General features: G+C 46.5%; 1 protein-coding gene across 13 annotated transcripts in view; it reads right to left on the bottom strand.

Annotated features, from left to right (window-relative positions):
- Positions 1-15,298, bottom strand: part of asxl2 (ASXL transcriptional regulator 2) — a 360,043-nt gene that overhangs the window by 50,201 nt on the left and 294,544 nt on the right. For all 13 annotated transcript variants that reach the window (XM_038800064.1, XM_038800070.1, XM_038800063.1 and 10 more), the window contains 2 exons: positions 13,459-13,599; positions 3,599-3,762 (listed from right to left, as the gene is read on the bottom strand). In XM_038800064.1, the coding sequence (XP_038655992.1) occupies positions 3,599-3,762; positions 13,459-13,599 (305 nt within the window). The remainder of the gene's footprint in view (positions 1-3,598; positions 3,763-13,458; positions 13,600-15,298) is intronic.

Genomic DNA, 15,298 nt, shown 5'->3' with positions numbered 1-15,298 from the left:
CTCTCAAAGGCCATGGCTCCAGGATCCCATTTGTAAATACTTGTACCAAATCACACCCTTGACTCCCGACTAGGAGGGATGGAACATAATGGGGAGGAGAGGGAGTTGGAGATTCGGGTTTCCAGCCCGTTAATCTCATTCAAATAAATACATAAGAGCTGTTTGCATGTTCCCGCCGGTGCGGGGTGGGAAGCCCACTACGGCAGGCGGGGTGGGACCCGGGACTGGGGACGTGTCTGCTGCCCGGTGCCGATCCTGTTATTGGCACAATCTTAGCGACGGGGTGTGGAGAATTCCCCCCAATGTTTAATTTCAGTTTATATATTCAAACCACAAATGGTGTTTTCTGATCATCAGGCTCCTCCACCGTCACCAGATGTGAAACCACACAGCATTGAACCTACTAGTCCAATAGGCACCGTAGATATTTACTATACATGTTTGGTGAATTTGGTTTCACCAGCCAGAGCACCGAGAATCAAACCCACAATGTCCATTGCAAAACAGAAGAACAATGGTCTAATCATGGAACACACCCAATGATATGTTGGATCAAAGCAACAGTCAAGCATTCCTGATGACCATTTAAACTAACATTAAGATCTTTGTGTATGCTGAAGACATCAGAAACTGGGCAATGCATGCAATGAGCATACTCTACTCACTTTTCTGGTTCCTTTGGCTAATGTTATGGTCAGTAATTTTTATTTTTTTATATTTTGATAAATTCATTTTTTCCAATTAAGGGGTAATTTAGTGTGGCCAAGCCACATACCTGGCACATCTTTTGGGTTGTGGGAGCGAAACCCACGCATACAGAAGGAGAATGTGCAAACCCCACACGGACAGTGACCCAGAGCTGGGATTGAATTTGGGACATCGGCGCTGTGAGGCAGCAATGCTAACCACTGCACCACTGTGCTGCCCCTTATGGTCAGTAATGAGACCGCACAAGGCCAACATTCTATTGTTTCTGGTCTCTGCTGACCGAAGATCAGCGCCCTCCTATTCCTCAGACCAAACAGCCAGCCCACATTGGTTTAGGGGAATCCAGCATGCTGCCTCACGAAATCCAACAGGCAGCTGCAGCTCACCAAAATCATTCAGGTAAAGTCCATGCCCACTGAGAGCGTGTGACTGCTTTGGAACTAGGAGGACACAACTTCAGATCTTAGGCTGCATCCTTCATTTTCTTTACAGTTGTTGGTGTTCATGCTGTGGGTATGGTTGGTGAGTCTCTGGAAAGGTTAACATTTGGGTCAGGGATCCTCTGGCAGAGCACAGCACTTGTGCGGTCTGGATCTTTGGTTTGGAGTTGCCCTTTCTCTCTTCTCAAATCTGACGGATCCACTGTGTTTGCGTGTATTTTTTCCTCAAATCCTTCCCCTCTCTTCTGATTTTTTAATTCTCATGCTTTGGATGGACATGGACCTCGTGTGCCTTCTCAGCCCCAAACATTTACACATTCTGTTGTCCATTTATGCATCTCCGTTAACTCAATGATTTTCTTTTATATTACATCAAAGTTTCTCTATTCGCTGTTTAAAGTCCCTTTAACACATTCATTTCCTCTGTGATTGGTATAACTGTTGTTTCTCATCTGACATCGTCTTCCCCGTCACATTTCCCTCTCTTTCTACAATCGCCTCCTAAAATGATGATGTGTCTTATGTCATGTGAGAGTACCTTTAAGAAATAGGTGTTTATAAATGGGTGTGCATATAAATATCTGTAGTGAGAGTACCTTTAAGAAATGGGTGTTTATTGCTGCAGTGATGTCAGAAAATGGGTGGAGCTGGTCTGTCAGCTTTTTATTTTTGTTTTTGATCAGGCTGCAGGGTGTGTTTTAGTTTTGTTTCCAGAGCGGGATAGCTGCAATCACAGCCAGAAGATGTATTAGAGTCTCTGTCTGTAATCTAAAGACTGTAAATCGATCCTGGTGATTTAAAACTAATAACAGTAGTGACTTTAACCTGATGGGCTTCCGGTAAAAGGTGTTTTAAGTCTTATGGATGTTAAAAGGAAAGCTTAAAGGATTACTTAGTGTTGTATTCTTTGGGGGTTGGATTTGAATTAATGGTTGCTAAGATGTTCACTGTATGTTTTAAAAAGGTTAACTTGAGTTCACAGAATAAACATTGTTTTGCTTTAAAAATTACTTTTCCATTTCTGCTGTACCATACCTGTCGAGTGGGCCATGTGCTCCCCATACCACAATCTAGTAAAAGTTGTGGGTCAGGTGAACTCCATGATACACTTTGGGGTTCTCTAAACCCTGGCCCATAACACTTAGCAGTCAGTCTGTTGAAGGTTACCAACCCAAAATGCCATTTTTACCTTTATAGATACTGACTGACTTGTTTTGTACTTTCATAATTTTCTGGTATCTTTCCCCACATAAAGTTGTCTCTAGTCTGGTAGCTGTCATGTCTTGACTCATGCTCCAACAAATATTGTAAAACTTTTAAAATATGGCAATTTTCCCTCAGTTTTGCATTTGCCTTGTTTAAACTGCAGTTTCAATCTGGAGGCCAAAGACAACAGCCGATGAGTAAATTTGCAAGAATAACTTTGGATAGGGAAATCAAATCATGTTATGAGATGGTGTTTTGTGCTTCTGAAACCGTTTACTCTGACTCCTTCATGATAGTGGGCTGCATTTGAGGGCACACTTTTCTCTAGGGTGGCACGGTAGCACAGTTGTTAGTACTGTCACTTCACAGCTCCAGAGTCCCAGGTTTGATTCCCAGCTTAGGTCACTATCTGTGCATGTCTGCAAGTTCTCCCCGTGTCTGCTTGAGTTTCCTCTGGGTGCTCCGGTTTCCTCCCACAGTCCAAAGACGTGCAGGTTAGGTGGATTGCCATGCTAAATTACCTTTAGTGTCCAAAAGGGGTTGGGTGGGGTTGCTGGGTTATGGGGCAGAGGTGTGTACTTAAGTGGGGTACTCTTTCCAATTGCCGGTGCAGACTCGATGGACCGAATGGCATCCTTCTGCACTGTAAATTCTATGTGTTTAGGTGGAATCTGATGAGTTCAGTCGAATTGTATTCCGATGATTTGAGGACAAACACCTGCCTTAAAGTTGAAAGTATCATCAATATAGAACCAACAATGCAGACCAGTAAGCTATGTCATCCTCTTCCAGAAAGAGCCAGCTATAAAGAGGCTCAAATCGAGGGGTTACTTCTTACACCCCCACAGCTGTCATTTTGCTGATTGGTTAATATATCTAATGACTCAGAGGAACCCCTGCAATCAGGAGCCAGCTAAACCTGGCCTACCTGGTCTACTTGGTGGTGCCCCAGTCACCTCAGGATCATGCTGGCCTCTGCAAAACCATTATGCAGACGTGGGAATATAGCCAAACAAATTCTGTCAACTGTGACTGTGGAGAGGCATCTCAAGTGATGAAACAGTTACAAGAATGCCCTCTACTACCACAGTCCTGAAGATCGAGCCAGAGCCTGTGAGGAACAGTGGTGAAGGAGGGTGTAGTAACATTAAAAGAGCAGAAGACAAACCAGTTGTTCATGTGGGTTCTAGAATTTGGTGGGCAAAAACGAGAGCTCTATTTCTATTGATTGACCATATACCAACCTGTCTGTCCACCTCGGGAAGCAGGAAAAGCAGTCGTTGCTGGAAGTCTCCAGGGAAAACAGAAAATGTGTGCTTATTTATAAGAGCCCGCAAGTTTGTATTTACAAGAATGGAGTCTGGTGTCTCCACATCAATGTCAGTGGCTTTTGTCCTTTTCAGTTGTCCTAAAAGTTAAACAAAGAATGAAAATTAATTTCTCACCTGAGAGCTATAAGTTAAGAGTATTCTTTTTTTTCTTAAAATATATTTTTATTAAGGCTTTGCAGAATTTTTCATAATAAAACAGTAGTAACAATAATAACAAAACAAGATAGAGTGAACATTAACATAGTATAAAAGGAGAATATACAATAAAATTCAATCGACATTACCCAACGTGATTCAGTCTTCCTACACCATCCCAATGAAGCACTCACCCCACCCCCCTCCCACCGTCCCCCTTCACCGCTACGGATTGCTGCTGACATTTTAAATTTCCCCGAGAAAGTCGACGAATGGCTGCCACCTCCCAGAGAACCCTAGCGTAGACCCTCTTAAGGCAAACTTTATTTTCTCGAGGCTGAGAAACCCAGCCATGTCGGTAACCCAAGTCTCTACACTCGGGGGCTTCGAGTCCCTCCACATTAATAAAATCCGTCTCCGGGCTACTGGGGAGGCAAAGGCCAAGACGTCGGCCTCTTTCGCCCCTGAACTCCCGGGTCTTCTGACACTCGAAAGATCGCTATCTCTGGACTCAGCACCACCGTGTGTTAAGCACCTTGGACATTACCCTCGCGAACCCTTGCCAGAACTCTCTAAGCTTTGGGCATGCCCAAAACATGTGGACATGGTTTGCTGGGCTGCCCTTGCACCTCGTACACCTGTCTTCTAACCCCAAAAACTTGCTCATTCTCGCTGCCGTCATGTGTGCCCGGTGGACCACCTTAGATTGAATTAGACTGAGCCTGGCACATGATGAGAAGGAATTAATCCTGCCCAGGACCTCTGCCCACAGACCCGCTTCCAACTCCTCACCGAGTTCCTCCTCCCACTTTCCCTTGAGCTCCTCCACTGGGGTTTCCTCTGCCTCCTGTAGTTCCTGGTAGATATCCGACACCCTCCCCTCCCCCACCCAGGTGCCGGAGACCACGCTATCCTGTATCCGCAGTGGTGGCAGCGTCAGAAAGGCCACCACCTGTTTTTTCAGGAAGGCTCATACTTGCAGATATTTAAAGGCATTTACTGGTGGCAGATTAAATTTGTCCTCTAGCGTTTTGAAACTGGGAAAGCTTCCGTCTATGAACAGATGTCCCATCCTTCTGATGCCTGCCCTCTGCCAGCTCTGGAACCCACCATCCATCTTACCCGGGACAAACCTGTGGTTGTTACATATCGGGGTCCAGACCGACGCTCCCTCCACCCTCTTGTACCTCCTCCACTGCCCCCAGCTCCTCAGTGTCGCCACCACCACCGGACTTGTGGAGTAACGGGCCGGCGAGAACGGCAAAGGAGCCGTTATCAAAGCTCCCAGACTAGTACCTTTACATGACGCTGCCCCCCCCCCCCCCCTTAAAAAATGCCTTAGGGATGAAGATGGGGAGGCACTGAAAGACAAACAAAAATCTGGGGAGGACAGTCATTTTCACGGTCTGCACCCTCCCTGCCAGTGACAGCGGGAGCATGTCCCACCTTTTAAAGTCCCCTTCCATTTGCTCCACCAACCGGGTCAGGTTGAGCCTGTGCGGGGCATCTCATTTCCTGGCCACCTGTATACCCAGGTAACAAAAACTTTTCTCTGCCATCTTCGAGGGGCAGCTCTTTCAGTTTCTTTTTCTGTCCCTTGACCTGGATCACGAACAACTCGCTCTTTCCCATGTTCAGTTTGTACCCTGAAAAACTACCGAAATCCCTCAGGATCTGCAGAACCTCCCCCATCCCCTCCACAGGGTTCGAAATGTACAGGAGCAAATCATCCGCGTATAGTGAGACCCGATGTTCCATCCCCCACCGTACCAGTCCCCAGCAGTTCCTCGAGGCTCTCAGCGCCATAGCTAGTGGTTCTATAGCTAGGACAAATAGTAACGGGGCGAGGCGACACCCCTGCCTCATTCCCCAGTGAAGCTTGAAGCACCCCGGCCTCAGGCGGTTTTTACATACACTTGCTACAGGCGCCTGGTACAGCAATTTCACCCAGCCAATAAAGCCCTCACCAAACCGGAACCTCCCCAGCGTTTCCCCACAGGTACTCCCACTCCACCCGGTCAAAGGCTTTCTCTGCGTCCATCGCTGTTACCACCTCCGCCTCCCCTCCCTCTGAGGGCATCATAATAATATTCAAAAGTCTCCGGACATTGGTATTGAGTTGTCTGCCTTTAACAAACCCAGTCTAGTCTTCCTCTATCACCCCTAGAACGCAATCCTCAATTCTTGTGGCCAGAATCTTAGCGAGCAATTTGGCATCCACGTTTAAGAGCGAAATCGACCTGTATGACACGCATTGTTCCGGGTCCTTCTCCCGTTTAAGAATGAGTGAGATCAAGGCCTGTGACATTATTGGGGGGAGGGTTCCTTTCTCTCTAGCCTCATTGAAGGTCCTCATCAGGAGTGGGCTCAGTATTTCCAAAAATTTCATCTAAAATTCTACCTGGTAACCGTCCGGCCCCCTGGGCTTTACCCGATTGCATGCCCTCTATACTCTTGACAATCTCCTCCAATTCAATCGGGACCCCAGTCCCTCCACCAGGTCCTCTTCCACCTTTGGAAACCTCAACTGGTCCAAACATTGCCTCATCCCTTCCACTCCCGTCAGGAGCTCCGACTCGTATAGTTTACTATAAAACTCCTTAAAGACTCCATTCACCACCCCCACGGATCCAAGGCCGTGTTACCCTCCTTATTCTTTACTCCCCCGATTTCCCTGGCTGCCTCCCTCTTTCGCAGCTGATGTGCCAGCATTCTGCTCGCTTTCTACCCATACTCATAGACTGCCCCCTTGTCTTCCTCAGCTGTGCTACCGCTTTCCCTGTGGTCAACAGTTCAAACTCCGCCTGCAGACTCTGCCGCTCCCTCAGTAGCCCCGCCTCGGGAACCTCCTCGTACCTCCTGTCCACTCGGGGTATCTCCTCCACCAGTCTCTTCCTCTCCGCTCTTTCTCTCTTTTCTTTATGGGATTGAATTGAGATGAGCTCCCCTCTGACAACTGCCTTCAGCGCCTCCCAAACCGTTGCCACTGCTACCTCACCCATATCGTTTGATTCCAGGTTATCCTGGATGTTCCTGTTCATCCGCCCGCAAACTTCTTCGTCCACTAGCAGCCCCACATCCAGCCTCCAGAGTGGACGCTGCCCTCTCTCCTCACTAGGCTGCAGGTCACCCAGTGCGGGGCATGGTCTGAGACTGTGATTGCCGAGTATTCCATCCCCACCACCTTTGGGATTAACGCCCTGCTCAAGACAAAGAAATCTATGCGGGAGTAAACCTTATGAATGTGGGAGAAAAAAGAGAATTCCTTTGTTCTCGACTGCGTGAACCTCCAGGGATCCACCACTCTTGCCCCCCCCCCCTTACTGATCAGAATTGCTACCCCCCTGGTCTTTGAATCTAGCCCTGAATGAAACACCTGGCCTACCCATCCCTTTCTCAATCTCGTGTGATCTGCGAGCTTTAAAAGTGTCACCGGAAGCATTGTCTGTCTTTAATCCCTTTAAATGCGCGAACATGTGCGCACTTTTGACCGGCCCATTCAAACCCCTCATGTTCCACGTGATCAACCTGGATGGGGGGGCTAACCCCCCCCCCCCCCCCCCCCCACTAGCCATCGCCCTTTCTTGGCCCACCTCGAGCTTCCTCGAGCGCCCCCACAGGGAGCCACCGCGCCCGACCCTCAATTGGTTCCCCAAAATTGATACCTCCTCTGTCAGCAAAGCAACATCCCCCCCTCCCTCCCCCCCAACAGCCCCACGACCCAAAACACCCCAGTCAAGCACCAGCTAAGCACTTGTTCACCCCCCACTACGCTCCCGCAAGTCAGCTGAACCCGGTAGCTACCCCCCCCCCGGCGCCGATCAGACTGTCGCCTCATTGACCGGACCCCTGTCCCCACATGAATAAACCAATTCAGCTACCTCTCCAGCCCCAGTGAGTCAATAGTAATACAAAAAGAAAAACAAACAAAAGACACTAACGTAGCTCCGCGAGGAGACACTTACTGAACCAAGGCTCCAACTTCCCGAAAAATCGCACCATGTACAGGGCACCCTCCCCCTTCTGTCTCTCAACTTTGCTGAAAACATAGCACCCTCCAGCCACCGCCACAGCCCTTACTCACACCCAACATTGTATACAATCTTATATTAAAACGGTACCGTTACCCAGCCCCACTGCCGCATTTCACCAAAGCTTAACTGTCCTTTAATTCAAGTCCAGCTTTTCTTGTTTGACGAATGACCACGCCTCATCCGGCGTCTCAAAATAGTGATGCCGTTCCTTGGACGTGACCCATAGCCTCGCTGGGTGTAGCATCACAAATTTCACCCCCTTGCTGAGGTGAAACAGTGCTACAGTGCCGCCATGCTTTTCAAGCCAGACAAGGCAGTCACATCCTTGTGCCATCTGTCTACAAAGACTATTGATTGGATATATATAATCCAAATATTGTTGATTGACTGCTATTTAAATTTATTTATAAAGAGTCACACATGTGAATCTTAACCCAATAAATATGACCTAGTATCCCAAATTTTCCAATTTTATAGAAACACAAGTTGACAATTGATTCCCCTGTTTTCACATTGTCTGCAATTATCCTATGAGTACACAACAGATCATATGTGAATATGAGTAAGTTTAAGAATAGATTTTATCTGCAGCTCAATACGCTTCTGTCCAACAACTGAGCATCATATTCTCTCTCTGGCTTCAGGAACCTCCTTAAAACAAATCTCTTTGATTGTGTTTATCATCTCACCTTCCCTTTTCATCCCTTTATCTACTGCTCAGAATCTGCCCATAACTTTTGTAAAACTCTGGAATCTCCCTCTCGGCGAAGTAAATGTAACTGATTCTTTTTCAACACAATGCTCTAACGCCGCAACAAACATTAATTAAAACTATTCTTCAGAGGCCAAGTTCATCTTATCAATGCTATGAAAGTGCATGAGTAAAAACTGTAACTATTGTTAGACTTCTTGCAGCAGGTCAACAAAGGAGGAGACCAGAATCTTTACGTGAGACATTTCAAATGTTTGGCTCATAGTCTGTGAAAATGACAGTCCTTCCGAGATTGCTATTCGTTTTTCAGTGTCTCCCAATCCTCATCCCAAAGACATTTCGGAAGATGAATGCAGCGATCTTGGGTTTTATCGAGGTCAGGAAAACCCTGCGGGTGAAGAAGGTCCTACTTGAGCTGGGGTGTGGTGAGGGGGGGGGGGCTGGTCATCCCGAACTTTATCAACTATTACTCGGCTGCTCACATATTGATGGTCAGAAAGTGGGTAGTAGGGAAGGAGTCAGTGTGGGAGCTGGTAGAGGCGGCATCTTGCAAAGGCACGGGCCTGAAGGCTTTGTTAACAACACCTCTGCCGTTCCCGCTGACTCGGTACTCCACAAGACAGGTGGTAGCCCTGAAAGTGTGGGGACAATGGAGGTAGTATATGGGACTGGAGGGAGCGTCGGTGTGGTCACCGATCTGTGACCAACCAGCCGTCTGCTCCGGGGGGGGCTGGACAGGGGCTTCAGGAGGTGCCGCGGGCAGGGGTCGAGAGATTCGGAGATATTTTTATTGTGGGGGCTTTCTGAGTTTGGAGGAGCTAGAGGAGGAGTTTGAGTTGCTGGGTGCGAGTGGGTTCCGGTATTTGCAGTGCGGGATTTTGTTCGGAGGGAGGTCTCAGGCTTCCTGCGCCTCCCACTAAGAGGGCTGCAGGATAAGGTGATGTCAAAAAACAGGAGTTGGGGAGGGGAAAGTCTCGGAAATATATAAGGAACTGATGGAGTGGGAAGGGATTCCAATAGGGGAGGTGAAGAGGAAGTGGGAGGAAGAGTTGGGAGGGGAGTTGGAAGTTGGGTAATGGGAGGAGGCCCTGAGGAGAGTCAATGCACCCTCCTCGTGTGCCAGGCTTAGCCTGAACCAATTTAAGGTGGTCCACAGGGCTCATATGACTGTGGCTCGGATGAGCAGGTTCTTAGAGGAGGTGGAGGACAGATGTGGGCGGTGTGGCATGGGGGGGGGGGGGGGGGGGGGGGATCCTGCGAATCATGTGCACATGTTCTGCGCGTGTCCGAGGTTGAAGGGATTTAGGTAGGGATTTGCAGACATCATGTCTGAGGTCCTGCAAGGGAGGGTGACTCCGAGTCTAGAGGTTGCAATATGTGGAGTGTCGGAAGATCCGGGAGCCCAGGAGGGGGGGGGGGGGGGGGGGGGGGGGGGAGAACAAATGTTCGACTCATAACTGCTCGCCCCATTTTTTATAATTTCCTTACCGGGTGTGCAAATCGCTGGCTAGGCCAGCATTTATTACCCATCCCTAGTTGTCTGCCAGAGTATTAATAAGTGCCTCTTTACATGTGCTCATTGTCCAATAAGTGTCCCACCACCTCTATAAACCTAACCTCAATTTATCCAATTAACAACTATGAATGGTGTAAAGATATATTCCAAAATGTGTACTAGCTGCTTTATTTTTCAAATAGTTATCAGAACCTTGCATATCATCCATTTAGCTTCTATCTGTTGAGTGCACTAAATTGATAGAAGTCAAGCATTCCTACTATCATAGACCTTTGACTGGTCTTTCAGAAGTACACAATTATCTTTTTTTCAAGGGTCCAAGTTTCAGTACATCATCAGCAGTGATTTTCCTTATGAGAACAGTCTTACGATGAACAGTCTTATTATACTAACAGCAACTATTAAGTACAGAAATACTCTATAGGAATCTCATTGAGCTGAGTCACACAATTTTGTCTACTTTATGAGTTTAAGTCAGTATATTTAATAAGTTAAACTTAGTAAGTTGAATAATACATAGAACTACCCATTTTGTGCAAGCAGAGCTGAAAAAAGAAAAACCTTTAATTGATTAAATCTCATAATGGATTTGCAGTGTCTAATTACAGTACAAAATGCTGTGCTCGCAAAGAGTTCTTCAGGCCAAGTATTGAGCAAACAGAAGTTGACATCTCTCTACTTAATGGCAGCTATTTGGATTTACATAGGGTCTTTAATATACAAAAAGGCCTAAAATGCTTTACAAAATATTGGAGAAGAAATGGATGCCATGTCAGGAAATGAGGAAGGGCAGTCAAAAACTTGGTCAAATGATTGAGTTTCATGGAAGGTATTAAGTGTGGATTAACAGATTAACTCTTGCCCCCCACCAGGAAATCTTCCATTTCTTATCGTGGACACCATGGAAGCAGATTGCCTCTGGTTGAGTTCTTTAAGAATTCTTTTATAATTTTGCTAGAAATAACAAACACAGAACATATGTTTGTTATGTTACAATGTTACTAAAACATAGGTCCAGATTTTCGCCAAGACAGTGAGTGGTCAAAAATCCCAAGTCCCGCCCCAGCACGTCCCATTTCTCTGGGCGTGGGAATGGAGTTGGCTCGCATTTCACGCATGCCTGGTTTATGGAGGCTGCTGACCATTTAAATCATCAGCATCCTCCACTGAAGTGGGATCTTGGTAGGCCAGGTGTGTGAAACACAGAGTGTGCAGATTAGACCAGAGCAGATCTGAACTTTGTGGATTTGTTTGGTTAGACAGGAAAACCCTTTGGATCTGTTCCTGGGACACCCTGAGGGAGTTAAGGTATCCTCTGGTGGAGGTCAGGTGCCCTTTGGAATTATCAAACGGCAGCATAAATGTGCGTAAAAAGTGCATAAATGCATTACTGTTAAGCCCATTTTACAGTTTGATTGAAAGCTGTAAATGATTATACACTTTTATGTGTGACTATGAATTCCAATGCTTGTTATGAGGGATTGTGCACTTAAATAAAAAAAATATTTGTTTTTAGTAAGGCTTTATTTAGTTGAAGGAATGTAAATGTAGTAAATATTTTTCATGAATAAGAGTGTTTTTTCAATATAGTGAAGTCTGCAAGAGATACTTAGAACTTTATTTTACCTAATTTCTACATGGGTCCTGAAATCTGCCCATGGTGGATATTACTAGGTGGATACCACATGATTGATGAAAGGGCAAAGGAAAGTGGACATGGGCTGGCATGAGTTGACTCTATGTTTGCAAGGCACTATAAAGGGCCATGAGGGGCATAGTTTGGCACGGAGAATTTTGACCTCATGACCGCCTTCGACAGTTGCTTCCAAACCCACAAACTGTACCAGCTAGTGGGACAAAGGCAGCAGGTGCCTGTGCATACCAACACCATTGTGACTTGGAACTATATTGCTAATCCTTCACGGTAGCAGGGTCAAAATCCTAGACCTCCATACTGAACATCGGTGTGTGTGTACCTACACCATATGGACTGTAGTGGTTGAAGGCAGAGATTCACCACCATCTTCTCAAGAACAATTAGGCCGCCTTGCCAGCGACATGTACATCCCAAGATCGAATAAATAATAAATAAGTTTCAGCACTTGATCAATCGCCCAAAAAGTACAAGATAAAACCATTAAGGTTTGATAGATCACTCAAAGTCCATATCAGCAATTCTGCAGGAGCATTTTTACACATGACATACATTTTTTAAAAGCTGGAACAGTCTTAGGTTCCAACAAGGTTACACCCAATGCAAGTGTTATCACTTCTATAAAACCTACATTTGAATTTCCGAGTCTTATTATCCTAAATTTTTGACGTCAGTCATTGTCAGAATTCAATTTTATTTTTATCTGCCAACTGTATAATTGGTGTATTCGAGAAACAAGACTTCAATAGAACATAGAACATTACAGCGCAGTACAGGCCCTTCGGCCCTCGATGTTGCGCCGACCTGTGAAACCACTCTAAAGCCCAGCTACACTATTCCCTTATCATCTATATGTTTATCCAATGACCATCTGAATGCCCTTAGTGTTGGCGAGTCCACTACTGTTGCAGGCAGGGCATTCCACGCCCTTACTACTCTCTGAGTAAGGAGCCTACCTCTGACATCTGTCCTATATCTATCTCCCCTCAATTTAAAGCAATGTCCCCTCGTGGTAGACATCACCATCCGAGGAAAAAGGCTCTCACTGTCCACCCTATCTAATCCTCTGATCATCTTGTATGCCTCAATTAAGTCACCTCTTAACCTTCTTCTCTCTGACGAAAACAGCCTCAAGACCCTCAGCCTTCCCTCATAAGATCATCCCTCCATACCAGGCAACATCCTGGTAAATCTCCTCCGCACCCTTTCCAATGCTTCCACATCCTTCCTATAATGCGGCGACCAGAATTGCACGCAATACTCCAAATGCGGCTGCACCAGAGTTTTGTACAGCTGCAACATGACCTCGTGGCTCCCAAACTCAATCCCTCTACCAATAAAAGCTAACACACCGTATGCCTCACAATGACCAGTTTCTTTCTACAGATTTATAATCACTTCAGTCAAGTCAACAAGGAACCTCTGAGACAGCGGAGTTGCGTTTCTCAGTAACACTGCTGAATTCCTGAAAACTGAAAATCGTGTGCAATTGCATCCTGGGGGCATGTAGATCAGAGGGCCAAATCTGATTTTCTTCCCTTTCCACCAGACTGACAAGTGAATAAAAGTACCGCAGACAATGGAGACCGACGGTTCTTTTACAGCCTTAACTCGAATGATCTCACAAATAAAATATATATGTTTAGCCGTGTGATTTTCTCTTGTATTCTCTATTTTTACAGAACTGTAAAGTGTATACATTGAGACTTATTTTGAACTCACTTGCATTGAGTCTCTCAGACCTCTGAGTGGGCTTCCTGCCCAGTCCTGGCAGGGTTTGTTCCATTTTACCAGATGATGATGAACTGGAGGTTGAATTCGGAGGACTTGTTGAACACCCATCTGATTGTTTCATTTCCCAACCTGCAATGAGATGTGAAATGTTATTTTTAAATGAATATGAAAACTGAAGAGAACATATACATGAAAAGCTATTTGAATAAAAAACTATAGTCAAGCACTAAGACAGGGATTTCTATTAGGTTTATAGGTGCGTGTGTCTGCACTCATATCTGGGATGAGCTTTCTTCCCAACATACAAGAACTTGATATTTTAAAACCACCTCAAGAACACAATGCCCTTGAGTTCTTGCTGGACAATGACATGCATTCACCTATTTTTTTTAGTCATTTTGCAACTCGATTTCTGGCTAGAGGACTTCATTCTTAGACTGTGATTCACAGGAAGGTGAAGTAAACCTAGTACCACTCAGTGAGAATTTCAAATTAATTTTGGATGCAACCCGGATGATCCAAATACAAATTCTGGTCCCAACTTTATCAATTAAAATCCAAAATATTTCAAATGGCAATAATTAACAAAGTAAACTACATTCAAAATGGGACAGCTATACATTTTAAGTATTTCATAACAAGCAGTTAATATAAATTACTAAAACATGCTGCATAATATGTATACAATGGTTACAGTTTTATGTGCATTGAACTGTAACTATTAATTAGGGAAAAAGCAATTTTTAAATTGCCAACACATTTCTGGGGCGTGATTATCCGACCCCCGGTCGGGTCGGAGAATCGGCAGGGGCCGGCGTCAATCCCGCCCCGCCAGTCGGTGCCCCCCCCCCCCCCCCCCGGCGATGGGCCGAAGTCCCGCCGCTGTCAAACCTCTCCCCCCGGCGGGAATCAAAACACCTACCTGACCGGCGGGACTGGCGCGGGCGGGCTCCGGGGTCCTGTGGGGGGCGGGGGCCGATCTGGCCCTGGGGGGTGCCCCCACAGTGGCCTGACCCGCGATCGGGGCCCACCGATCGGCGGGCGGGCCTGTGCCGTGGGGGCACTCTTTTCCTTCCGCCTTCACCATGGTCTTCACCATGGTGGAGGCGGAAGTGACCCCCTCCCCTGCTCATGCGCGTGAATGACGTCAGCAGCCGCTGACGCTCCGGCACATGCGCGGACTTACGCCGGCTGGCGAAGTCCTTTCGGCCCCGGCTGGCGTGGCGACAAAGGCCGTCCACGCCAGCCGACGGAGCGCCAACCACTCCGGCACAGGCCTAGCCCCTCAATGTGAGGGCTTGGCCCCTAAAGGTGCGGAGACTTCCGCACATTTGGGGCGGCCCGACGCCGGAGTGGTTCACGCCACTCCATCACGCCGGGACTCCCCGCCCCGCCTGGTAGGGGAGAATCCCGGCCCTGGTTCTTTTAATAGTTCCCTTGGCACAGCTTGAATGAGCATTAAATGCAAGTTTATATCATCACCTCAAAATCAAATGTTACAACTTGAAACAAACCACTTAGATCTGATATTGCCAGACAAGTTGAATATTTTTTAAGCATTTTGTTTTTATTCCATTCTTAGGTGTAGCTAGTGAACCACTTGCAATAGCTTCTCTTCCAGCTCCTGTACTGTTGTCACAGAAGAATCTATCCATGGCTCTATCCTATTTCTCATCTCCACGCTGCCCCTTGGACCAACATTGAAAAACAGAGAATCAGTTTTCAGACTGCTTGTCTGATATCCAGAACTGGATGAGCAGAAATTTCCTCCAACTAAATATTGTGAAGATTCAAGCTATTACCTTTGATCACCTCACAAACGCCGTTT

This window comes from Scyliorhinus canicula, chromosome 6 (assembly GCF_902713615.1).
Source record: "Scyliorhinus canicula chromosome 6, sScyCan1.1, whole genome shotgun sequence".
Classification (NCBI taxonomy): domain Eukaryota; kingdom Metazoa; phylum Chordata; class Chondrichthyes; order Carcharhiniformes; family Scyliorhinidae; genus Scyliorhinus; species Scyliorhinus canicula.
This window is presented reverse-complemented; position numbering and strand designations above follow the sequence as displayed.